This window comes from Dendropsophus ebraccatus, chromosome 10 (assembly GCF_027789765.1).
Source record: "Dendropsophus ebraccatus isolate aDenEbr1 chromosome 10, aDenEbr1.pat, whole genome shotgun sequence".
NCBI classification, from domain to species: Eukaryota; Metazoa; Chordata; class Amphibia; order Anura; family Hylidae; genus Dendropsophus; species Dendropsophus ebraccatus.
Window position 1 is genome coordinate 77,810,407 of NC_091463.1, and position 14,405 is coordinate 77,824,811.

Below are 14,405 nucleotides of genomic sequence, written 5' to 3' on the forward strand. Positions count from 1 at the left end.
CCGGATCACCCGCTCGTTTGATGGGGGGGGGTGTGGTTAGGGGGTGAGGAGGCGTGGCCTTCTCCAACGCCAGCGTTACCATTCTCAGGAGGTCAGGCCGATTTCACTAAAAGTTCCACATCACATCATTTTCAATGGGAATCTGCTCTGTGGGTGACACAAACTGATTCCACATTACAATATATTATTGTAGACTGAATCTTATATGGGGAAGCCAGGATCCAACCTCATATGAGGCGACATCATATATACTGAAGACTATGGCGCAGAAATCCATGTAGTAACATTGCTTCTCACTATATGGTCTATGGCTGTTGCAAAACTACAATTCCCAGCATGCCTGGACAGCCGAAGGCTGTCCAGGCATGCTGGGAGTTGTAGTTTTGCCGCAGCTAGAGAGGCACAAGTTGGGAAACACTGATATAAAAGCCGAGTGTTATCTTGTAGCACCACAAGGGGACTACAAGTCTCAGCATGCACACATTATCAATAGAACTACGGACAGTCCTCTCATAATTTCTTTCCTGTTGCCGCAGAAAGCAATTACAGCAACCGCATCAACGCGCATGCGCGACTCTCTTCTTCCCGGTCAGATAAAGGTCTCAAAAACAATCACCGCGCATGCGCCACTCTATCTCCGGTGATTCTATTCAGCTGCTTTTTGCTGCGGGTTCCGTCTGCTTCTACTACGCATGCGCAGCCCTTTGGCTTTGCTTTTTTTTTTTTTTTTTTTACATTTCTCATGCGCCCCCTGCAGGACTTTACCGGCATCTACTGCGCCTGCGCTGCAGTTTGGTCCATGAGATGCTTTTCTGAAAGGGATTCTGCTGCTGCTGCATCCTCTCCCCGGGATTATTCTCTGCAGACTGCTGGGGTCTGCGGCCTGGAGAAGAAGGACCCGGGGCTCCAATGACCTCTGTATTGCAGCCCAGCATTGCACTGCTCAGGGGACCAGGAGGGAGACTGTGACATTGTGTGGCCTTATCATGGTGAAGGTAGGACCATGCCCTGCTTGGTGGGGTGCAGCTGGATCTATATGGGGGTCCTGAGGTGGGACAGGTACATTATATATATATATATATATATATATATATATATATATATATATACTGTATTTATTTGCAGGGTATTGCACTGTATTGAGCTAGGGATTATTGCAAGCCTACATGTGATATATATATATATATATATATATATATATATATATATATATATATATATACTGTATACATGTGCAATATATATATATATATATATATATATATACTGTATATATTGCACATGTAGGTTTGCAATAATCCCTAGCTCAATACAGTGCAAGACCCTGCAAATATCCACAGTATATATACATCTATATATATATATATATATATATATATATAGATATAGTATTTAATATTAGGCCTGCTTGTAGTTGCACATGTTACCCACCATAGCTGATCACAACAATCATGGAGCTGGTATCTGTACTGGCATCCCCCATGCCACCATATACCCCTAGGTGTGATCCATATACAATACTATACAATACTATAAAGCAAATATTTACTTCCAGGACATGTATCAGTGTTGAGTACACAAGAATAATAGAAATATGATATCCAGTAAACAGCAGGGAAGGGGTGAGAACTGAACAATAGAAGTGGTACTGTGCAATGTCTCATCCTTACCGGCATAGTGATACTGTGCGTGGCAAGTGACTCATAGCAATGAAAACCTAGGTCAATGGAAGGGGTACGTGTCGTTCTTACCAGCACGGTAATACTGTGCATAGCTGGCACCTATACAGAGTATACAGAGCAGAAGAAGTTGTACTGTGTAGTGGGTGTTCCCTACCAGCGTAGTAATACTGGGCACGGCATGTGAAGGGTAACATGGTACTTATAATCAGTATACACAGGACAATAGAAGGGGTACTGTGCAGTGTGTTATCCCTACCGTCACAGTAATATTGTACCTGGCAAGTGACGCCAAGCAGTGAGTTCATAGGACAGTAGAAGTGGTACTGTGCACTGTGCCGTCCTAATACTGTTCTTATTAAGTGAAACATAACAGTACATACAGTAAGACAATAGAAGTGGTACTGTGCAGTGTGGCATCCTTACCAGGAAGGTTATACTGTGCATGGTAAGAGAAACATAGAAATCAGCATACAGGGTAATAGAAGTGATACTGTGCAAAATCTTACTACTAGCATCGTAATACTGCACATAAAATATACTTATAATCAGTATACAGGACAATAGAAGTGGTACTGTGCAGTGTCTTATCCCTACTAGCATAGTAATACTGCACATAGACTATATTTATAACCAGTATACAGGACAATAGAAGTAGTACTGTGTAGTGGGAAATTCCTACCAGCACAGTATTGTGATTGGCAAGTGAAGCACAGCCATTAGTTTATAGGACAATAGAAGTGGTACTGTGTATTGTCATCCCAGCCAGCACAGTAATACTGTGTATAGGAAGTGATGTATACATACACAGTGCAATAGAAGTGGTACTGTGCACTGTCATCCCAGCCAGCACAGTAATACTGTGTAGCCATGTTGAAATGGCCAAAACTGTGCTGGGTAGGAGGGACATTGTTTTTTGGCCCTATTACACATTACCTATTACTAAGACCAGGAGGCTTTGTCCCCATAGACACAATGGGGGAGAGTTACCCATAGCAACCAGTCACACCTCAACTTTCATATTTTAAAGGGGATAGATGAATCTAACCTGCTGATATGTCCCTATTGCGCTCGGAGTGATGAGGATGAAGGTATGTCTCTTATCCTCGGCGCTGTTTCTGTGTCCGGTAAAGCCGTTTTGAGCACTGCCACGCCCCCTCAGAGTGCCGATCAAGCCTGTCCCCGGCGGGGCCGCTCCACTGATAATCATCAGAAGTGGCGGGCTGGATGTTCGGGGGGCTTGATCAATGCTTTGGGGGCGGGGCAGTGCTCCAGACGGCCACAGATATCGCGCCGAGGTTGAAGGTAAGAGGCATAGCTTCCTGCGCTATAGGAGGCTATCAGCTTGGTGGCCTATAATAACCAATCACAGCTCAGCTTTCATTTGTGATCGGTTGCTATGTGCAGTACAGACAGTGGTTGGCATTAGATTGGCACATCAGGGCCGTAATGTCGCAGTCAGGGCTTATTATTGGTTGTATTGTCCAAAGAGGAAAGGGGGATTTAAGATGATTATACCCCTAGGTACAACACAGACATAGATATATTAATGAGCGCCCCTGGCCTGTGCCACAGGAAAGGCGCAGATTTTTGCCTTTTCCATGACGTATGCCCTGATAGGCAGGCGGGGTGGGGGTTAGGAGGGACAAGGAGGGGGTTTATACCTAAAAATAAGTGTAAACCATGGCAGAAATCTACACCTGATATTAGTAAATCAGGTGGGGTGAATGGGGATGGGGCTTGATTCAAGACGCTAAGTACGCTATTCCTAATAAATGTCCCCCAACATTTTAAGCTGAAAAACACTCACATACAGACCGTACAAGTTCAGTAGCTCTCCTCCCTAAACATGTGCGCCCATGGCTGGCTGTGCATCTGTTTTCAAAATGGAGCGGAGTGTAGGACGCTGCCAGACACCTTTTGCAGGAGACTCTCTAGCAAGAAGTAAAGGATCAGCTGCTAAAATTGAACGTACTGTCTGTATGGGGGTCTTATGAGCAAGGGGGGGTCACATGCTCTCTGACTCTCTTTAAAGCAGTTGTCCCATCAGGAAAGTGATGTACTTCTAAAATCCCTTTAAGCCCCCTATAGAGCTTGTCCATTCATCAGTGGTCGTCCGACTTCCCCAGTGTCACCTTCCCACTGATATCTGTGACATTAGTAGATGTATATTGGTCTTTACTTATCCAATTCTACTGGGATCATATGTAAAATCAAATTTCAGAGTAAAAGCTGGCATTGCCCACACATTGCCCTGTGTATTTGATTATGTTGCTTCCCCTTTGCACTAGTTTTTTCCACTTTTCTTTGCAGCCACCACAGATGTGTCTGGATTTGTAAGCCTCCCATGTAAACAGGTGCACTTTTACGCGATGGCTGGGCTGACGCTGCAGTGTGCCCGCCTGTTTACTGTTTGCTTACCATATGGGTGGGGGGAGGCTGCGGAGATCAGGACTCTCCGGACGTGATCCTGCTGCAGTAATACAGTAGTCTTAAGATTTGATACAGACTCCTGTAATTCCTCACAGACTTCTAGAGAATCTGTCACAGAGACAAATGCCCTGTTAGATGCCCTAATAAAAAATAAGCCAGTGGGTGCATGTAACCCCCCGGCCTCCGGATCAGGGGGATTCAAGGAATCGCTTAATGTATGTGCGTCCGTAAGCCAGTCATGTGACTACTCTGAACAGGAGGGATGTATTCCAGGGTTGCAGAAATGAAAGATATTGGTTTTTAAGGTAGGAATTGAGGTTTCCTAATATATATTTTCCGAACAGTCTAAATAAGGCAAATTCCATAACTGATGCAATGATGTCCGCAGGAGACCCCTAAAGTAGTGTCTTGGTGGGCCACACGGGAATGTGCCACATTATATACAATATATATAGTCTTTTAGGATCTCTGTGCAAGTGGTCCAGCATAACTATTCAGATACGACTCCAGGTGCCTGAGGGTCTAGAGGAAGGAAGGAAGAGGAATTGAAGAGGAAAGTTTTCTGCTTGAAATTCCTATTTGCCTATTCAGCCTTTGCAGAATAGGAGCAGAATTTAAGCAGGATTCGAGCAGAATTTAAGCCCCCATTGACTTCTATAGGAATCTTCTCGCAGAATCCGTCCAAAGAATTGACATTCTTTGGGTGGGATATAGGGGTCGATAATCCGCTGCGAATTCCGTCGCTCGCCCAGCGACAGCGGCGGAATCCGCCCGACCATAGAATGGAATGTGAGGGACGGCTGGAAATGCACATGGGCATGAGCGGGGGCAGGCGACGGAATTCGTGGTGGATTATCCACCCCTATTCTGTAGCGTGAACCCACCCTTAGTTCACACTGAGCAAGAACGTTGAAATTCCGTGGCGGACCTCTCCGCTGCGGAATCCAGCCGTGCTCAGTGTCCTGCTTTGAGTGAAGGAGAGGGCGCGCGCGTCCGCTGCTCTCCGCTTACTGAAGTGACGTTATTTCTTTGAGTGGAGAGCGGCAGCAGCGGAGCAGCACGTGCCCTCTCCTTCACTCAAAGCAGGACACTGAGCACGGTGGGATTCGCACGGAGAGGTCCGCCGCGGAATTCCAACGTTCTTGCTCAGTGTGAACGGGGCCTTAGGGCGGATCTGCGGCAGAAAATTCTGCTAGTAATTTCTGCAGTGTGAACAACAGAGCGGAAATTCTATTGAACACAATGGGACATTGCCCTGTTCATATTTTACGGGGGGAATTTCAAGCAGAAATTGAGACCAGGTTCCTCTTCGATTCCCCGCCTATTCCTCAGTGTGAACGTACCCATAGGATGATGCTGTAGAGATGGGAGTGTTGTGAGCACATTAGCACATTGCATTGTGAAATCAACTATGTAGGGGAGCAGGGCAAAAAAAAAAACTGGGTAGCTGCCAAACTATAGTGGGCATAGTTTTCTGCGTACTTCAGCTTTGTCTTTCCCTTTGAATAAGAGAACCAAGGGTATGTTCACACAGCAGAAGTGTATTTTTCTACAGAAATCCAGGAATAACCCTTGAATTTTGGCTACGGATGTGAACTTCTCACTGACACCTAGCCATATGAGAATTTTGAAAAATGTGCTAAAAACTGTGTTCCAGGATTGAGGAGTCTCCTCTCACTCACATTGGAGATGGATTTTGGCACAGAATCCAAGGTCACAACCAACACATCTGAACATAGCTTAAAGGGGAAGTGATGTGGAGCTGGGAAGGTATCTAGAACATCTCAGCTTTAAAGCAAGCAGTGGTAGAAGCCCTATCACATTTTGGATTTGTCACTGGACATATACCCTTTCTTGAGGAATCTCTAGTCAAAATCTTTATCAAATCCTCATCAAAGTAGATTTCAAGGGAATTTCATTGTGTAATTGCATAATTTATTACACACAATCAGTTTGCAAATCCATCCACGTACAGCGGGTGGTGCTAGTTTATTTCTTGAACTCCACCAGTTTGGTGCAGGTATATTGAATCAATATGCCACTCTACTTATTGTGTATCTGCTTTTTGAATCTCTCCATTCTTACTGTAGTTGTGATGGCAAATGTGAGCCCAGAGCTGGACAACATGGAGGTGCAGACGCCCCCCAACAACAACAATCGTTGGGATCAGACTGAGCATCCATGGGATGAACCCGCAGCCTCTGGCAAATTGTTTGAATGCTCCAGGATCAAAGCTTTGGCAGGTAAGAGGTGACATCTTTTTCCAAACTGAGCAGAATTCAGATTTTTACAGATTACAGTTAAAGGGTCTGTTCACACTTACAGTGTTTTTGACTTTACGCCTGCTAGTTTTCAGACTTCAAAGTATTAAAGGGGTAGACTGGGCGTTACGTTAAACTTACCCATCCCACTGCCCCCACTTCTCACTGGCCTCCTATATCTCCTTGTTTTTATGATGTCAAGGTCCCACAGGAACTGGTAACTCCACCAGTCAGTGACTAACTAGGAACCCGCTGAGGAACCAGTTCATGTGGGGCCATGACATTACAGGAATGGGGAGATGCAGGAGATCAGCGGAGAACCACAAGAACCCTATTCTTGTGATCAGTCAGGGTATTAGTGGCTACCTGGTCGGTGTCATGTACCTTTTGATGGTCTTAGATCCAGCCTAATATGTTCTCTTTTATTCCATAGATGAACGGGATGCAGTTCAGAAGAAAACTTTCACCAAGTGGATGAATTCTCATCTCTCAAAAGTTCCATGTCGTGTGAATGACCTGTATAGTGACCTTCGAGATGGTTATGTCATCACCAAACTGCTGGAAGTGCTGTCTGGGGAACAGCTGGTATGAGGCTGGCCTAAGTTAGATAAAGTTGGTGTAAATAGTTCTTTATAGGGTTTGATAAAAGGTTGTCTATTAATTACATTATAAACCCATTAGATGAGACATGGTGGTGGATTACAACTGACAGCTTGGTCCCAGGTCTGGCCTTCACTGGTTGGTGCAGCTGGTACTGTGCAGCTTAAAGCGAAAGTACCACCAGGTACATCGCTTTGTGTTTTTTACATTAACAGACCAGCACCTGCGCGCGGATGCCGATGCCATGGTCCTTTTTTTGAACTGCCGCCCATCTCCCGCTCTTGGCGCCGGCCTATTCCCAAGCACCGGCATGAAGCACTGTGGACAATGTGACGATGTCCCCTCCCCTCTGTGAAACGGCTCCATTGATTGTATTGGAGCCACATCACAGAGAGGAGGAGGTTTCATCACACTGGGGGTTGGCGGGCCCATAGTGCTTCATGCTCGGCGGGTGCGCGGGAATAGACTGGCGCTGTGCACGGGAACCGGGCGGCAGATAAAAGAAAAAGCGGTGGCATCAGCATCCCTGCTCCGGTGCTGGTCTCTTAATGTAAAAAACATAAAGTGATGTATCTGTGGGTAAATTTGCTTTAAAAGTACCCATACATATACAACTATGTTGACAAAACTAGTCATTCACTATCCCATCATTCATTGAATACTTGTTCAACCATCAACCTACTTTCTGTCTATTGTGTATGGCTACCTATAGTGTTTGATATTAACTAATAGGCTATTGATATACTAGTTGTTCCAACATTTATCCTATGTCTGTAGCCATTTCTGCACGGGTCTGTGTCAACACAGCTGTACAATGGGAGTAGTAGCCCCAAGGCTTGAGATTATTATACACAACATACATTTCTGATACGTGGAGTCTGTGATGGATGCCATAGAGTAGCATGCCCCTCACTCGTCATATAAGGATGCTTGGGACAGAAGAATTTGTCACCCATAGACTATTATGGCATGTGTATGAAACTCTTTGGATTCTTGTAGCCATATGATGTATACATCAGCAGATTTTACATATACATAAAACATGATGTGAACAGGGCCTTAATTTAAAGGGGATATCCAGCGTAAATCTTTTTTGTTCAAATCAACTAGCTCAGACAGCTATATGGGTTTGAAATTTTCTTCTATTCAAAAATCTCAAGTCTTCCCGTACTCATCAGCTGCTGTCTGTCCTGCGGGAAGTGGTGTATTCTCTCCAGTCTGACACAGTGCTCTCTGCAACCACCCCTGTCCGAGACAGCAACTTACCAGAGTAGGAGAGGTTTTCTATAGGGATTTGCTGCTACTCTGAACAGTTCCTGACATGGACAGAGATGTCAACAGAGAGCACTGTGTCAGACTGAAAAGGAGGCAACACTTCCTGCAGGACATACAGCAGCTGATAAGTATGGGAAGACTTGAGATTTTTAAATAGAAGTAAATTAAAAATCCATATAACTTCTTAAAACCAATTGATCTTTAAGAAAAAGATTTTCGCTGGATAACCCCTTTAATCTACTGTATCCTCAGCCTAAACCCACTCGAGGCCGGATGAGGATTCACTCTTTGGAAAATGTGGACAAAGCCCTTCAGTTTCTTAAGGAGCAGCGAGTACATCTAGAGAATGTAGGATCCCATGATATCGTAGATGGCAATCACCGGCTAACGCTGGGCCTCGTCTGGACCATTATTCTACGTTTTCAGGTAATTATCTTACAGAAAATCACAAACCACACATATCTATATTTAAAGGAGAAGTCCAGAGAAAAATATTATTACAGTATTGTATTGCCCCCCAAAAGTTATGCAAATTACAAATATACACTTATTACAGGAAATGCTTATAAAGTGCTTTTTTTCCCTGTACTTACTACTGCATCAAGGCTTCACTTCCTGGATAACATGGTGATGTCACTTCCTGAATAACATGGTGATGTCACTTCCTAGATAAAATGGTGATGTTACTTCCTGGATAAAATTGTGATGTCACTTCCTGGATAACATGGTGATGTCACTTCCTGGATAAAAAAAAAATAATAAAATAAAATAAATAGTGATGTCACTTCCTGGATAAAATGGTGATGTTGCTTCCTGGATAAAATGGTAATGTCACTTCCTGCATAACATGGTGATGTCACTTCCTAGATAAAATGGTGATGTTACTTCCTGGATAAAATGGTGATGTCACTTCCTGGATAACATGGTGATGTCACTTCCTGGATAACATGGTGATGTCACTTCCTGGATAAAAAAAAAAAAAAAAAAATTAGTGATGTCACTTCCTGGATAAAATGGTAATGTCACTTCCTGGATAAAATGGTAATGTCACAACCCGACTCCCAGAGCTGTGCGGGCTGTGGCTGCTGGAGAGGATGATGGCAGGGGGAGGCTCAGTGTCCCTCCATTGCCCTGTATCCCTCAGTGTCCCTCTGCCATCATCTTCTCCAGCAGCCACAGCCCGCACAGCTCTGGGAGTCGGGTCATGGTATCACCATTTTATCCAGGAAGTGACATCACCATGTTATCCAGGAAGTGACATCACCATGTTATCCAGGAAGTGACATCACCATGTTATCCAGGAAGTGAAGCCTTGATGCAGTAGTAAGTGCAGGGAAAAAAGCAATTTATGTGCATTTCCCGTCATAAGTGTATATTGGTGATTTGTATAACTTTTGGGGGGGCAATACAATACTTTCATAAAAATTTTCGCCGGACTTCTCCTTTAATATTCTTATTGTAGACTTCTATAGAGGATCGGTCAACCCTCCAGACATGTCTGTGCAGTGAATAACAACAATCGAACAATGGTGCCGTGTTTGACAATGCTGCATTGTTCCTCCAGCATTCCTCTTGGAAATCTGTCAATAAATTGACATCTGGGTGTTGCCGTTCTCCTTATTAATTGTATGGCTGCTTTCTCTTTGGACTTGTAGTGGATTCAGAGAAAGAGGAGAAGGAGAGTCTTCCCTATTTGTCTAAACTCCCTTTACAGGTCACGTAAAATTGCACCAGAATGACATTTGTGTCTCTGTCCTGATACAGTTAGCACATGGTTTTTTTGAAAAGTCAGAAGGTAACGCCCAGTTGTCAATTTATTAATACATTGGCACATGAATGGCACAATGCAGACACTCCAGAATTGTGATTTCATGGGGAATACAGGTATTTTCTTAAACCTCAAGATGTCAGGGAACGGAGTACAGGATACATGTATACAGTATACGTGTTTACTACAGCTGACACTTGCCGTCATTGGCCGATCAATAGCAACTGCGACATCTAATCTGCCAAGGAGGAGGGGATGTCTCAGTCAGTTATTTGATCAGCCATTACCTTGCAGTGTGATCAGGGATGCTGAGATGTTTAACATGGCGGCCAGGGTCTTCTATGCTACTACTCCAAGAAGGACTGGGGTGTTTTGTGGAAGATCTAAGCCTCTTTAGCTCTATCATTTCCATGAATTAAGTTATATAGAATTTACTTTAAAATTACATATAATAGTAGAAAATGTGCAACCAGTATGGCTATACAAAATTATTATAAAACTTTAAATCATAAAAAAATGGCTATAGCAGCATACCATTTGAGATTTTGGGATGCTGTTTGTTAAGTCAGTGCAATGTATTGCAGGACATGGTCAAATATTCTACATGGTGTGAAAGCAGAAACCAAACTGCATCTTTTCACCTATTGCTTTGTACTTTCCCCAGTAGCTGTCAGAGCATGCTGGGGGTTGTAGTATTCCCTCACCTGGAAGCCACAAGGTTAGGACTACTGCTGTGATAGGTCATTACAATGTCATTACACTTACTGCCAGCAGAGGGCGGCAGTGTCTTACATTTTCCTGCAGCCTAGAGCATTCATATTAGAAGTGGATTTTGCTAAACAAAGTTATTATTCAAATGTTATTATTTTTAATGTTATGTGTCTATAACAATTTTTTTTTCTCCTGGTAGATCCAAGTGATAAAGATAGAAACCGAGGACAACCGTGAGACGAGGTCAGCAAAGGATGCCCTCCTCCTGTGGTGTCAGATGAAGACGGCAGGGTAGGTGCTGGGCTGTTTGTCTTATGCTGCTTTTACACAGAGCGATAATTCGCCCAAACGATCGTTTAACGATTTTGAAGCAACAATTTTGTTTTGATAACGATCAGCGTTTAGATGAATAAATCGTTAGAAAATTTGTATGAAAAATCGTTATTGCGATCGTTTTTAAGATCGCTTAAGCCCATCTTTCACATAGGGTGAATCTTTGAAAGAGTGTTTACACAAAGCGATCTGCGAATTTTTAGTGAACGACGAACAACGTTTTGAGAACATGTTGAAAGATCAAAATCAAAACCGATTTCTGGCTCGTCGCTTGATCGTTTGCTGTGTTTACTCGGAACAATTATCGCTCAAATGCGATTGTTTTTGTGAAAATTCGAAAGATAATCATTTCATGTAAACGCAGCATTAGGGTCCTATTACACGGAGCGATTTTTAATGATTAACGACAAATGGTGAACGATCGCAAGCGTGATTGTTTATCGTTAACCTGAAATCTATATTACACAGAACGATGGTTGTTAGATACGATCATTACTGCGATTGTTATTGCGACCATTACTATGATTGTTTACTCCTTCTGATCTCAGCAAAACAATGAACAATGTGCAATTACACTGAACAATTAGTGAACAAATGCGGAACTTGAGCGAACGAATGTGGAATTACAGCGAACGATTAACGATAATTTTAGGTTCAGATCTAAATCAACGATCAACGACATACAAAAGTTTTTTCGATCGTTGCCTGCAATTACACAGAGCGATTATCATTTAAATTTGAACGATATAACGATTTTTCACACGATAATAGTCCTGTGTAATAGGTCCCTTAGGGCTGTATTACATTGCCCTAGTCGTGCTATAAACAATCCTAGATCATCACTCATTTACAGAGTCTGTTTCCCAGCTCAGTGATCGTATGGCCAGGGCTGCACAAGCAATCGCCCATCCACTTATACACGGGTAGATGTGTGGCCGATGATTTTTAAACATGTCAGAATTGAGCAGTAATTGAGCCTTTGTTCATTTATTGACTGATCCTGGGTCCTATTACACAGGGTGGTCTCGGACTGATTTGACAGATAATCAATCCTTTTCTGAGAAGTAATCCACTGCAAGATATTCTAGTAATATACACATCTCTATATTCACAGCTACCCTGAGGTCAGTATCCAGAACTTTACTACAAGCTGGAGAGATGGACTGGCATTCAGCGCTCTGATCCACAGGCATAGGTATACAGCCATTTTATGGTTCTTGCAGTGTTATCAATATCATTGTACTTGTCAAAATTTAAAGGTGTTATCCATCTGTAATAGAAATGTACCAATATAGAGGGCTCTCTAGAAGCAGGTGGTGTGTTACAAACACTGTCAAGACATATGATTTGTGCACCTGTATAAATTGTACGTCAACATTTATTGCTTGAATCTATATATCATATTGATAGTAGGTCATCGCTGTAAAAAACCTAGTAAGGTAAACCTAGTAGTAGAAAGCAGTCTATATGCATAGGAAATACATAAAAATCACATATAAATGCCTAACTAGTATAAAGATAAAAATGGATAAAATCTATAAGATAAAATAAAAATTGTGTGTATATGGAGCCTAGTGAGGTTGCCTGCGCCGGGCCCAGCGCAGGCAGCTCACCTAGATGTATTTAGCAGTAGTCCCGAATCAAGAAGTCTGGCATAGGCTCGTATCGCTGGATGGCCGTTGGAATAATTATATTAGGGTCCTAGTGAGACAGCTTACTTTTCAGATCATACACTTTGGGTGAGATAAGGTGCTATAAATGACAAATGGTGGAATGTCCACCTCTCACCCTGCCGGCGGTAGCTCCCACGGTCCAATATAGTATTGTAGCGGCGGTCCAAGTCTCAGTCAGTGCGGCTTCTATGCAATCCGTGCAGTTGAGATCTGATTCAGCACAGTGGGTTGTCTCATGCTGTTTGCAGCATCCACATGCATGTGAGCGCGCGCTCTTGTTAACTGCCGCTTGGTTTGAATGTCCAGGCAGATACGGCTTGAGTTCGGGATATAATCAGTAAATGATAAAAAGGCTCTGTTATCCTTGGTTCTTGTACGCGTTTCAGGAGATCTACTCGCTCCTTTCCTCAGCAGAGAACTTGGATAACTCTGGTGCAGCCATGTCTGTTTGGACTTTATATCTGTTCCAAATCTAACAACAAGACCCGTAATGGATCGTTCCGGATGGTTTTGCCATGTTTTTCAGGTCAGAAGATAGAAGTGCTTAACTGGACCTATAAAGGGATGAGTGGCTCCCCATGTGTAGGTATATACATAAAGAGATTCGTTGTTGAGTCCCCTCTATGTTCCAACATGATCCTGTAGTGTCCATCTTTAGAATAGATGTGGGGTTATGCATGTTTTACATCTTCGGTGTGCAGATGTAGCTTCTCCCTTGTGTGAATTCTATATGTCTAGTTGTCCAATATGGCTTCTCTCCTGTGTGAGTTCACATTTCAAGATCGATTTTCCAATGTGACTTCTCTCCTGTGTGAATTCTGATTCTCCTAAGTCGGTTCCCCTATCTCTACTAGGGCTGAACCCAGTTTGTGTGTCGTATATAACATGAGTTTATATCAACTTGCACATACGTGTACATGTATGTATATAAATAAAAAAAAAAAAAAAAAAAAAAAAAAAAAAAAAAAAAATAATAATATAATTATTCCAACGGCCATCCAGCGATACGAGCCTATGCCAGACTTCTTGATTCGGGACTACTGCTAAATACATCTAGGTGAGCTGCCTGCGCTGGGCCCGGCGCAGGCAACCTCACTAGGCTCCATATACACACAATTTTTATTTTATCTTATAGATTTTATCCATTTTTATCTTTATACTAGTTAGGCATTTATATGTGATTTTTATGTATTTCCTATGCATATAGACTGCTTTCTACTACTAGGTTTACCTTACTAGGTTTTTTACAGCGATGACCTACTATCAATATGATATATAGATTCAAGCAATAAATGTTGACGTACAATTTATACAGGTGCACAAATCATATGTCTTGACAGTGTTTGTAACACACCACCTGCTTCTAGAGAGCCCTCTATATTGGTACATACTCATTTATTCATTTATATCCTGTGAGCGCTGGGAATAGTGGTGCACTCGAAGGGGGTGGACTCCATTCGTAGGGGTTAGGTGTAGCAGACCTTTACTATTTTTTGTAATAGAAATGTGTTAAACGTTTAAGGGTTGAAAGGATTAGGCGATGTTCACACACCATAAAATAAAGGAAAATGTTGGCGTAATTGTGGGCCTAAAATACAGCTGTATTTTCAATATAATAATGTGCCCCATTGAAGTCAATGGGAAAGTGGCCTACAGTACACACATCCTATAG

General features: G+C 42.8%; 1 protein-coding gene across 4 annotated transcripts in view; it reads left to right on the plus strand.

The window, feature by feature from the left end:
• Positions 1-14,405, plus strand: part of SPTBN4 (spectrin beta, non-erythrocytic 4) — a 103,260-nt gene that overhangs the window by 18,953 nt on the left and 69,902 nt on the right. For 2 of the 4 annotated variants that reach the window (XM_069943487.1, XM_069943489.1), the window contains 5 exons: positions 6,203-6,355; positions 6,807-6,958; positions 8,501-8,674; positions 10,927-11,018; positions 12,175-12,255. In XM_069943487.1, the coding sequence (XP_069799588.1) occupies positions 6,208-6,355; positions 6,807-6,958; positions 8,501-8,674; positions 10,927-11,018; positions 12,175-12,255 (647 nt within the window). In that variant the 5' untranslated portion in view covers positions 6,203-6,207. Of the gene's footprint in view, positions 1-876; positions 996-3,822; positions 4,418-6,202; positions 6,356-6,806; positions 6,959-8,500; positions 8,675-10,926; positions 11,019-12,174; positions 12,256-14,405 lie in introns of those variants that run through there. The other 2 variants (XM_069943488.1, XM_069943490.1) reach the window with 2 other exon arrangements.